The sequence below is a fragment of the Sinocyclocheilus anshuiensis genome, unplaced genomic scaffold (genome assembly GCF_001515605.1).
Source record: "Sinocyclocheilus anshuiensis isolate Anshui unplaced genomic scaffold, SAMN03320099.WGS_v1.1 scaffold1095, whole genome shotgun sequence".
In the NCBI taxonomy this organism is placed as follows: domain Eukaryota; kingdom Metazoa; phylum Chordata; class Actinopteri; order Cypriniformes; family Cyprinidae; genus Sinocyclocheilus; species Sinocyclocheilus anshuiensis.
In genome coordinates, this window is record NW_015544226.1 from 327,994 (window position 1) to 339,890 (window position 11,897).

The window sequence follows — 11,897 nt, forward strand, 5'->3', positions numbered from 1 at the left end:
CCGGTGACAGCAACGGCAATTCACCTGTCACTCAAGTGGCCACGCCCTTAATTATGCAGAACTTTAAGGCTTAATATAATTTAAACGGATGAGTTATAAAAAAAAATTCACCCCCCTCACAGTTGTCATGAAGGGCAAAATTAGTTATATAGACCAAAACCACTTTTTGTACCAGGCTGTAAACATGTTTTTTTCTACTGTAAAGTTGAGCATTTTAACATGGGGAGTCTATGAGACTGACTCCCTTTTGGAGCCAGCCTCTAGCGGCCAGTCGATGAATTGCAGTTTTAGTCAGTTCCGTGTTGGTTTCACGAGAGAGACCAGAAGGTTGCCGCTTGGATGACACCCATCCCAAGCCGGTACTGATCAACATCCCACCTCTCCTGTGACCCATGGTTTGTCTGTATGTGTATTCAGAGCCAGTGAGCAATGGACTTTCATAATAATACAAAAACTGCTTTAATGCGCGATAATAATTGTCGGCATTAATCAATTAATGCGTTAACACGATAACGCGTTAACTTTACTAGCCCTAATATATATCATTTTGCAGTAGTGATAAAGAGGTACAACACATTACACCCCACATTGGTGCTAATGTTATGGAATGGTTTCCACCTAATGGCTTTGTATGCTTTAACAGCTCACTGTTGTTTTTAAATTGTTCTGTGTGAATTCTTAAGTGTCTACAGCTCAAGCCTACAGTAGGGATTTTGGGGTTTAAGCTTTGAACTAAGACATGTAAGCTTTGGATAATCAGATGACTCAACTGCAATGCATGTTAAAGAAATTGAGCAGCTGTACAGAGATGTGGTGTATATATATGGTACTAGTAACATGATTTGCATCATGGGTGGACTTCAACACCTTGACCCTGGGCTCCTGTTCTTTGCAATGCAGAAACTTTGATTACTGATTTACATTTAATAGTTATTAGTAGTGGTTAAAGATCATCAGAATTATACCTTTGTCCCATTTAAAGTGGGAACTGATGTCATAAATTACTAACCTTCATGACTGTGGTGCCCAGATGTCAATGTGTGAAGAGTTTGGGACAGTTGGGGTCTGGGATTTCAAGCATTTCTCTAAAAACATTCAGAAGACTTGTCAATCTCCTTCAGTCTGTTTTTATTCATTTTCAGCTTGATACACTTATGGTTCAGCCTATGATATAAGTTAGTGGTTAAACTTATCATTCATTGGTGTTTTGCGCAGGGAGTGTGGACCGTGCCCGAAGCTCCTCCTTTCATGAGGTAGGCAGGTCAAAGGAGCTGGAAATGAGGGCAGCAGCCTCAGTTTCCGAGGACACATCGGCTAGCAGCAGTAGTGGTAGCGGTCATACAGTTCTGCAACGGCTCTTACAGGAGCAAATGCGCTATGGCGAGGGCCGGAATTATCTTGCCCTGCAGCAACAACAGCAGCAGCAGCAGCAACAACAACAACAGCAACAAGGTCCAGTAAGTGGATACCCGGGCCCTGGCAGCCCAGGGGACGAGCACTCGATGGTCCCTCACATTGCGAGGCAGGAGCCTCAGGGCCAGGAGCTGCAGGCTGACAGTGGCATGGAGAAGCTTAGTACACGCACTGCAGGAGGAGGAGGTGGTGGCAGTGGAGGCACAGGGTCAGGTGGTGGAAGCTGCGTGAGCGGACAAGGGCAGAATCTCGAAGACCTGCCCACCTATGACCAAGCCAAGGTGCAGTCGCAGTATTTCCGTGGCCATCAGCCCCAGCAGCCTCAACTACAGATACCCCCATCAGTAGGTACTGCATTTTATGTGACTGGCGTCAGCAACCCTAAAGTGCGGCCCCCAGAGGGCAGGGCCACGGTGCAAAGAATGAACGGAGGCAAAGTGCACCAAGACGACGGGCTCAAGGATCTTAAACAAGGCCATGTACGTTCACTCAGCGAAAGACTAATGCAGCTCTCACTGGCCACCAGTGGGGTCAAGGCCCATGCGCCTATTACCAGTTCACCACTTTCCCCCCAGCTGCCTCCACCTGGACTTCCTGGAGACTACTATAAACCCAATGGGCCCCCACACAGAGGCCCACCACCAGACTACCCTTTTAAAGGAATGCCCTCTCCACTCAAACAGCAGCAGCACTATCAGCTTCAGCACCAGGAGCCTGGACACTTCTACCCAGACCACCATGGCACAAACCAGCCAGCCAGGGCTGACATTCCTCATGTCCGGTACCAGCCACCACCTGAATATGGCTCTTTCCGGTGAGTGTACCTTAAAGGCTCCAGAATGGGCTAAGTTTGGGAATTTTTGTAGAAACTAAAGTGATACACCTTGAAACACAAATTACATTCCTTGAATCTTCAGTTTAAAAATTCCAAATAATGAGTAAAAAAAAAAAAAAAGCCCTTCCCTTAGATGCTGAGACATGTTGTCAGGAAACCAGTAACGGGAAAAGCCAGTTTTGCCTGTTTCCCTAAATTCATTCACCTCAGAGCCAGTGTGTGGCATATAGCAAAGGAATGCATGTCAAATTCTAATAATCATCTACAACATGTCACAACATGACAGTTTCTCCATTATGTTTCAGAGAACCAGGAATGTTGACCTGTGAAAAAATATTTTTTATGAAAGGTTGGAATGCATTGCATAGTTTCCACTTTGGCCAAGTTATTGTTTTCTAACCGTGATTTAATCACTTACAAGAAGCCGTTGGTTATGCAAGTGTAAATCAGCCTAATTTATTTGAAGGTCAACAAAAGTTCTCTTTCATTTTTGTTTATATTTTTAGACTTTTGTAATCAACCAAGATGTGAATATTATTTATTGCTCTGCTCTCATAGGTCAAATAAAGAGAGTTCAAGTCACTCTCAAAGGTCTGTCCATCACCACAGCCCTTCATCTTCTGTTACGTCAGGGGGCTCTCTCTCCCGTGCTCAGTCTTCCACTCTTAGCAGCATCATGGCCTCTTACCACCCTCCTCCACCTATGGGTCACCAGGTAGAGCCACCCTTCCCCACTGGTGCTCGTAGCCCACAGGGGCCTGGTTCCCACCAAGGTGATCCATACGGCCCTGGTCACCCTCCCCATCAGCGAAGCCACGCGTTTCCTCATGATCCTTATGGGTCAGCTCCCAGGGGCCTCCACATGCATCAGCACCAGTACCACCAACAGGGCCCCCAACAGCAGCAACAGAGTCCAGGACAACACTACCCACATCCACACTCCATGCAGGGGGATCCTTATGCCATGCTAGCCCGTGCCCAGCAGATGGTGGATATGCTGTCTGAAGAGAACCGCTTGCTTAAGCAAGAGCTGGAAGTGTGTGGGGAGAAGGTGTCCAGACTACAAAAGGTATTTTTTTAGATTGTAAATCAGTGGAAACCTGGGCCAGTTCACAATAGACCAGTGTTTCCCAATCTTGTTCCTGGAGGTACACCAACAGTACACATTTTGAATGTCTCCCTTTTCTGACCCATCTATTTCTGGGCTTGGAGTCTTTACTAATGAGCTGATGAGTTGAATCAAGTGTGTTTAAAGGGGTCATGAACTGAGAAATAAAATTTCCCTTGATCTTTTGACATATAACAGGTCAATTACTATAAAAACATCCTGTAAGTTTCAAAACTTAGTTTAAAAACTTTATTAGAACCAAGCTCAGGAAACGTCTCGTTTTGGAATGTGCCACTTTATGACGTATTAGTGTGGCTAAGCACTGCCTCTGCAGGAGATGATCAACACCTGCTTCTACATCACTGCCTCTTTAGCCCCACCCACTGATACTCACTTGTAGTAGCAGGGCTTGCAAAATTTCAAAATCCCTGGTAGCCCTTCAGGCAGGTACTCTTCAGATTTTGGTAGCCCGAAAATTCATTTAACTAGCCCAAATAAAAAAAATACCTTTTTTTTTTATATATAAAAAATCAGATAGGAGTTTAAATGTCAATCAAAAAATATTTTCAATAGAGATCTGCATTTAAGATAGCCAGTCGGGCAGAGTGTTGATACATTTTGGTAGCCCGACTGGAAAACACAATAGCCCTGGGACGTCGGGCTAGCGATTTTGCGAGCCCTGAGTAGGAGGAGAGGAAATACTAGAGAGACGCAAACACAGGATTACTCCATCAAATCTCCAAAAGAACCATACAGATTACATTACAAGATTACTAGACACTTTGCAGTCTAAGTTGTGAAAAATAGTCTTTGAATTGCCTTCCTTGTGATCCTAACATATCTAGATCGGATGCGAGTGCTGTTGCTCATGTCACAAATCAATTTCTCTTTCAGGTCAGAAGCGGCGTGAATGCTTGTATGTCAGAAATAGAGCGGGACATCAGTTTACTGTTGGAGATTTGTTGTGTCAATCCATCCTGCATCCAGTTTAGACAGAATCGATGATTATAATGGGTTCTGTTGTCTATAGTCACGTTGCACCACTCGCGTCCGGTGTAAACATGGGGTAAAATTAGCACCAGATTGCGTCAGTGAAACACTTTGTTTCTTTGCTTTACTACGGATTCTTCTTTAAACAAGACCGTATGATGGAGGCTTTTCAGGGTGCTTTCACACTTGGTTCGATTGCCTGGTCCGAACCTGAGTTCGATTGCACCCCCTCCCCCTGCCCCCACTGGACTGTGTTCACATTATATATTTGTGTCCGAACCGCGGTTTGTTTGCATCAAGCCAGCAGCTGTTTACCCCATTGCTTAGTAACGACACTGTAGGATAAGGTGGCAAAATGCGTAGCATTGCTCATATTTTATATTTATTGTTTTTGATCCGTCTCAGCCGGCATATGACCGACCTTCAACGTTGAAATATGGTTGAATAATGTCAGTTCTTGTTTCAATGTTGAAACAACGTTCATACAACGTTTAATGCTGAACGGTTTTGTTTCCAAAGCTTCAGTACATAACGGCACTTATGTCTGTCTTACGAATGTACTGCAAATTCTCTAAAGAACGCTGAAGTGAACAGAAATGAGATATACAGCTCTCTGCTTGCAGCGCGTCAGTCACGCTCATCAGGAAAGTGAGTGAAAAACACACACAAACACACATTTTTATCAAATAATGTGTCATTAATAGCAGTTCACTTCCACGATTTGGTATGATTGCGTTCACATCAGCAGCAAACCGTACCGAAGTTCACTTGAACCGTACCCTAGACCACCCCTTTTAAGCGGACTCGGGTACGGTTCGCGGGTGCGCACCCGAGTTCAGAAGACAGTGTTCACATCATCCAAACGTACCGAACTCTGACATCAATCGAACCTGGGTGCACACCAAAAGTGCTAGTGTGAAAGCACCCTCAGAGGGACTGAAAGTAAACGATGATGCAGCGCGGAGTCTGACTAGAGTGGATCCAACAGTAATGTCGCAACACTTAAGTGTGAGTAAATGTGCTTTTACCACAATTGCATTGTCTGTTCCAGACTGTTTGATATTATTGAGTATTCAAATGTTTTTAACCCAAATGACCCATGTTGTTTTCAGAGTATGTCACAGCAGCGTCCATCTGTTATTTTAATAGGTGAAAGCCAATCATAGCAGTGGGTGTTTTCTTGCGAGTCTTGAATGCACCCCGCCTATAAAAACAGATCGTTCTGCAGAGAGGCTCAAAAACAGGATAGAAAATAATTACTATTACTTCTTACTTCTTCTAATACTATTACTCCTATTCTAAATTATTATATGTTTTATGTAAAATCACACTAATATTATAAGTTAACCTCAGAGAACATTATAAAATAATAAAAAAAAAATGCAGTTCATGACCCCTTTAATTAGGAAGAGTTCGAAAGGGTGTTAGTATTGGTGTGCATCAGGAACAGGGTTGGGAAATGTCCAGCACCAGCTCGGGCATGAGAACCAGCACCATTTAGGCGTAAAAGTGTAGAAGATTTGGAGTTATTTCATGCAAGGCAACATTCCATACTGTATCCTTTTGAATTTCAAACCCATATACATTATACTTTTTCTGTAAGACCTCAGCAATATTAATGCTCTCTTATCTCTGCAGTTGGAGACTGAGATCCATATGGTGTCTGAAGCTTATGAGAACCTGGCCAAATCATCCACAAAGAGGGAAGCTCTCGAGAAGACCATGAGAAATAAGTTGGAGATGGAGGTGCGCAGAATGCACGACTTCAACAGGGACCTAAGAGGTGAGAACAAAGCAGGATAATTGAATAAAAAATAGGGTTTAGGTGAGTATTAGCAGGGCTCCAGACTCATTCTTCCCACTGGTTGCTCTTTTGCGACTAACTTTCTCAGTTGGTCGCACGAGCACATGATTTGGTCGCAATATTTTTTTATTATTTTTTTTTTCCGCTACGACATGGGATTAATCAATGCATGCTTTATCATAGTTTATAGTTATATGGAAACGAAAGTGGTTAACATTCAACCTGTTCTTTTTCATCAGTATTATTTGTGATTTGAATTTTGTGAACGGGAGTTCCTCTTTTGCTATGTTATAAGCTGGGCTTTGGGTGCTTTCACTTTCGAATTCGCGATCTTGTCATGTTTTACAAGAAAAGATAATTGTCTGTTTTGCTTACATACACCTTTCACTTTTTAAGACTAAAACAAAAGATGGATTCATTGTTATTCTTAATTAAAAAGCACAACAAGAATAAAACCGTAAGATACAATGACAAACTAGCTTACAAAACATTTATTAACAAAAACGAATAAGATGAGGCATGGCATACACCACATGCTGTATTATATACCGACTAATAAATTACAGAATGTTTAGCAAACACTGAGGAATCAAATAAAAAAATAAAATAAAACAGCCTCCATAGCGTAACGTGAGGTAAACAGCAAAGATAACAAGCTTTTCAAAACGAAAACAAAAAGAAGAATAAAACTAAACTTGCTGTCGGTGATAGTGCTTGCATGTTTTTTCCCCACATGAATATCAACATGTTCACCCTCTCTGGTTCAAGAAACGTTTTTTTACTTTACTTTAGCATGAAAACCATCCACCGTTTCCTCAATATTTGCGTCATTTTGTCTGCGCGCACCTTCGCGCTTGTGTTGATGCGGCGAGTATAAACCAGGCTCTACACTCGAAGCGCTGCGCAGTTCAAACGAGTAGCGCAGTTTCGTTATGCTTTCAGTTTCGTTTGCAGTTTGATGTTTCTCATATGCAACAGAAATGGCAGCACTTATGAGTTGAACAACGCGGTGGCCGCGCCAGTGCGACCGCACACAAAATTTAGTCGCACAGGCAGAAAAAATGGTTGCAGTCTGGAGCCCTGATTAGGAGGAGATAATTATGTAAGGAGTGTTCATGAATTGTACCTTGCCACTATATCACAATCTTATGAATAAGCAGTGACTCCAAAGCATATTTGTGTCATTCTTAGTATATAGTGCACCATTTTGAGATAAACTTTTGTTGAATTTTGTTTCAGCAAGTGATAAATGGATTTCCAGCACTCAAAATCGCTTGCAGTATCTCTGCAACTAAATTAATTTAAAAATGGGTATCCCTGTACCGCTATGATCAGCTGTTCCTCCATCTTGGCTAAGCTTTTAATGGTGTTATGGGAAAAAGTGAAGCTGATTGGTTGGTTCTTGTCACATGACCTGTTGGTGCACTTGCGGCATTCTGAAAAGTTAAAATGTTTTCGTTTTGCTGCGGCATAGACGAGCATGGAAAAAACGAGCGCATTGCAGCACATGAGTATCACGACTGCGCCGCTTCTATTTTGAGCACGCTTGATGCGCATCTACATTTGAAATAACGAACTTGAGCACGCAAAAGACGCGACGTGTACGACTCCTAGATCTGCTACACTGCTGCGGCGGCAGAGCAGGTACCGTGACTTGCTACTGCCAATACATCCACAGACATGCTGCTGTAATCATGTAAGGAATACTGCTGCTGCACAAATAACATATATGAAATATCCCCCATATATAACATACATGAAATCAACCTGTAGCAGATCTAGACAGGTGGAGCTGGGGAAGATGAAGGGTTTCTGAAGTGTGCTGCAACTGCTAAAGCAAGCACTAGCCGAGTATTTAAATGTTGAGCAGCAACCTCATTGGCTGCTGATAGGAAAAGGAACCAATCAGCTGCGCTATGTGAATAATTATGTCATTATGTCAGATTGAGTCATTGCGCCATCTAGAGTTTCATGACAGAACTTTGGATGTGTATGAAAATATGTGTATGAAAATCAGATGGAGAAACAATGCGGTTTAGAGTCGGTAAATGATAATGTTGTGGTGGTCCCTCCTGGCTCCAACATTCTGTCCTTCCCATTCAAAGAGGCTCCACATTCTTATCCAAGTTCAAAGCATTTTAATTTTCATTTAGTTTGCTTTCTTTTGTGTGATATCTCATGGCTCTGTGTAGTATCTTTTGGAGTCCAAACCAAAGCAACAGTTTCTCGCTCTCGTTCCTCTGCTGCTGTCAGCAGGCCCACTGTGCCTGAGTGTGGCCACCTCGACTGTCATGCCTCACTGTGTTCTTTAGTCCAGCAGAGAACAGAGAAACCCTGATTTATGGCAGTATGCCCAGACTTTGTCCACAGGGAGCTCCCTGAGTTTTACAGCAAATTTTCTTCTCTCTCTTGCCCTTCTTTCTTTCACCCCATGTTTCTCATATTACCTTGATATACTACTTTTGCTATTGTTCAAGCCTAGATTTTATCAAAGTAGATTTCTTACAATCATTAATTAGTGTTGTTTGTGAAGGCATCCATCACTATTACTTTTGCTCATTTTCAACAAACCCTCGATCTTAACTGTTCGGGTGCATAGTTTTTCCTAATATGTTTGTACTACAGACAAAAACTAGTTGAAGTTTGGCATCTACTTGTAGCATAATTTTCTACCAAAAAAGTTATATGTAGTGCTCTTCTCATCTATAATTCAAGTCTAGATTAGAATTTTAATTCTTTTGAGAGGCACTAAGGCACAGTGGGGGAAAGGCATTTGATTCTGGAATGTCAAGTCAAGTCAAGTCACCTTTATTTATATAGCGCTTTTAACAATACAGATTGTGTCAAAGCAACTGAACAGCATTAATTAGGAAAATATTGTGTCAGTAATGTAAAATGATAATAGTAAACACTCAATTTTCAGTTAAAGGCAGTTCATCATTGAATTCAGTGATGTCATCATCCATCGTTCAGTTTAAATAGTATCTGTGCAATCAAGTCGACGATATCGCTGGAAATTAAGTGTCCCCAACTAAGCAAGGCAGAGGCAAGGAACCGAAACTCCATCGGTGACAGAATGCTCATCTCACAGACTGGTTGACTTAACACAGGGGGAAATATTGTTTTTAACGTTTGGCCCGCTTCCTTGATGAATGGTTTGCCAATTCAAAAAACAAGCAACTCCTGCTATATAATGGCCCTTTTATCTGGGCCAGTTTTAACAGCACATCATGACTTATGTCAAGACCACTCTTTGGGAACTGGGCACATATAAAATGTTTGTTAGATTCTTGTTTTCCAATTTGCTGAGCAACCAGTCCCAGTGGTATATCATTTGTGAGAAGAGGCCTGGAATATGAGCTACATATTCTAGGGTTTTTTGGTAGGATGGAGAATATTGCACAAAGCCTCTGTTAAAACAATTACAGCTGTTTGTTGCATTTATTGAATGCATGAAGTAAATTCAGTATTTTTATTTTGGTATTAGTATTTTGAAAAGGCTTGTTCGTGGTTTTTTTCCACAAATAAATAATAACCACATTTTGTAATGAGACGCCATATAAACTTTCAAATGAATACATCCACATATACAATCTGTTTGACACAGATGGTCTGGTTTTGGTATCCTGTTTCCTAACACTGATTTAATCTCTCGCATATGACCAAACTTTATGAAGCATTGTGATATTATGAACCATAAAATTAGGGGAAAGTATGATGGTATTGTCTCTTTCTTTCAATAGAGCGAATGGAAACGGCCAACAAGCAGCTCTCTGCAAAAGAGTATGAAGGCACCGAGGACAATCGCAAAACCATCTCGCAGCTTCTGGCTCAGAGTGAGTGGACCTCTAGAAAAAATCTAGATCTTCCTTGAAGCCAATATTATGACTTAAATTAACTTTTTTGAAATACCATTCATTTGTAAGCACAAATTTTAGTTGATATATTGGAAAAGAAAATGCAGAATGTCCATTTTACTCATTTATCAGTTAAAGAGATTCAGAGAGAGAAGGAGAAGCAGGATATCGAGTTAAATTCACTTCGCTCTACCAACGAGGACCAGCGCAGACACATTGAGATCCGTGACCAGGCCTTGAATAACGCCCAAGCCAAAGTGGTCAAACTGGAGGAGGAGGTAAAGCTCATTGATAACCAGTGGTACCCCTGTACAATTAGTTTTACATGCTTTTATTTACTCCAGTTGTGTTTTTAAATTTACGTAGATATATGCCCACTTTTTAACAACCACTTTTTTAAAACAAACAAACATTTTAAATTGGTACAGAACAAAGCAGACACTCAGGTTCTAACCCCTCCGGTGTCCATTTACTTACCTGCATGTCAACAAAATTCATTTACATGTTCTACAATTTCTGTGACCATATGTATAGGTGTTCCCTTCCTCCTTGTGGTCACATTGTATGTTACTTTTCAGAACTAAGGAAATCTCAAAGGACTTCTGTTTTTTTATTCTGGCCAGGGAGTTGCTGAATCACACTGCCATCCAGATGAAGGGCTGAGGCAGTTTAACTGTTTGGCAGCCTTTCACTGGACAGATTTTTAGAGAGGGGTTGATCTATTCCAGATACTTCACAAATTGCTTTAAGAACGCTCTGACCATTGGACAATATAGCAGAATAGATTGCGCTTTGGGAAATAAATTAACATCTGTAAATATTTTCTGCTTATGAGTATCTATTGTTGATAAACAAAGTTGTGGGTGTACTTTATCGAAACAGCATTAAATGAACGTTTCATTGAGTCACAACTCACTTACCCTCAAACACATCCCTGTGGTACTCCACCACAATGTTTAAGCTCAAGCTTCTTAAGTTCTTTGAAGTTCTTCCCGTCAGCTCCTCATTGCTGCAGTTAAGATCTTCAAGCTCGAGTGAACCGTTGGCCACAATTTTCTCTGAAACCACACGTTTACTGAGGCCAAAAAAAGCTTCAATAGGGAGAGAAAGGGAGAAAAGAGAAAGCCTTCTAACCAAAGAAGCGTTGACGTTTCTGAACTCCACTCTTGAGTGTTTGTAACAGTTGGAGTCTGTGGTTGAGCTATTTTGGCGTTCTCCCAGATGGCCTTTTGGTCATTGCTGAACGGGGTATGCACCCTTGCGTCCCAAAATGCACCGGGCCGTTCCACTTTTGTTCTGCCCTGTCACAAATGCCTGCTTGTTCCCCTAACAAAGCCTCTTGAGTTGTCTGCCATGAAAGAACTTGAAGATGGCTAAATTCTTGCCCTCTCCACCCACCCCTTCCAAACGAGAGCCAAATAATTCTGTGATCTCGCTCTCTCTCACTCTTCTGTGTTATGTTGTCTACCCTAGTGGCATTCATTTTGGACTGCAATTAAAACCACTGGTGGATTTGAGAGATGTACAGAAGAGAAAGAGAGGTTGAAAGATACAAGGAGGCATTGTAAGGTAGATGGGGTTTTCTGGTTGTGGCATGAGAAGCAGAGTCTGACCTGCATTCTCTGTGTTTGTATAGCTGAAGAAAAAGCAGGTATATGTGGAGAAGGTGGAGCGGATGCAGCAGGCTCTAGCACAGCTTCAGGCTGCTTGTGAGAAGAGAGAACAGCTTGAGCATCGGCTACGCACTCGACTGGAGAGAGAGCTCGAATCACTCCGAATGCAACAGGTAAGAGATGCACACGCTATTCTCACTTGATCAAACTTTTGGCTTTTAATTGGAATTTGACCACAGAACCGTTTGTTATCTTGACAGTTATATATATATATATA

The 11,897-nt window shown here is 41.8% G+C and overlaps 1 protein-coding gene across 6 annotated transcripts in view; it reads left to right on the forward strand.

The window, feature by feature from the left end:
* LOC107697351 (angiomotin-like) overlaps positions 1 to 11,897 on the forward strand; it is a 50,319-nt gene that overhangs the window by 23,632 nt on the left and 14,790 nt on the right. For all 6 annotated transcript variants that reach the window (XM_016498096.1, XM_016498098.1, XM_016498097.1 and 3 more), the window contains 6 exons: positions 1,216 to 2,227; positions 2,807 to 3,317; positions 5,985 to 6,129; positions 9,894 to 9,986; positions 10,140 to 10,285; positions 11,644 to 11,793. In XM_016498096.1, coding sequence (XP_016353582.1) covers positions 1,216 to 2,227; positions 2,807 to 3,317; positions 5,985 to 6,129; positions 9,894 to 9,986; positions 10,140 to 10,285; positions 11,644 to 11,793 — 2,057 coding nt within the window. The remainder of the gene's footprint in view (positions 1 to 1,215; positions 2,228 to 2,806; positions 3,318 to 5,984; positions 6,130 to 9,893; positions 9,987 to 10,139; positions 10,286 to 11,643; positions 11,794 to 11,897) is intronic.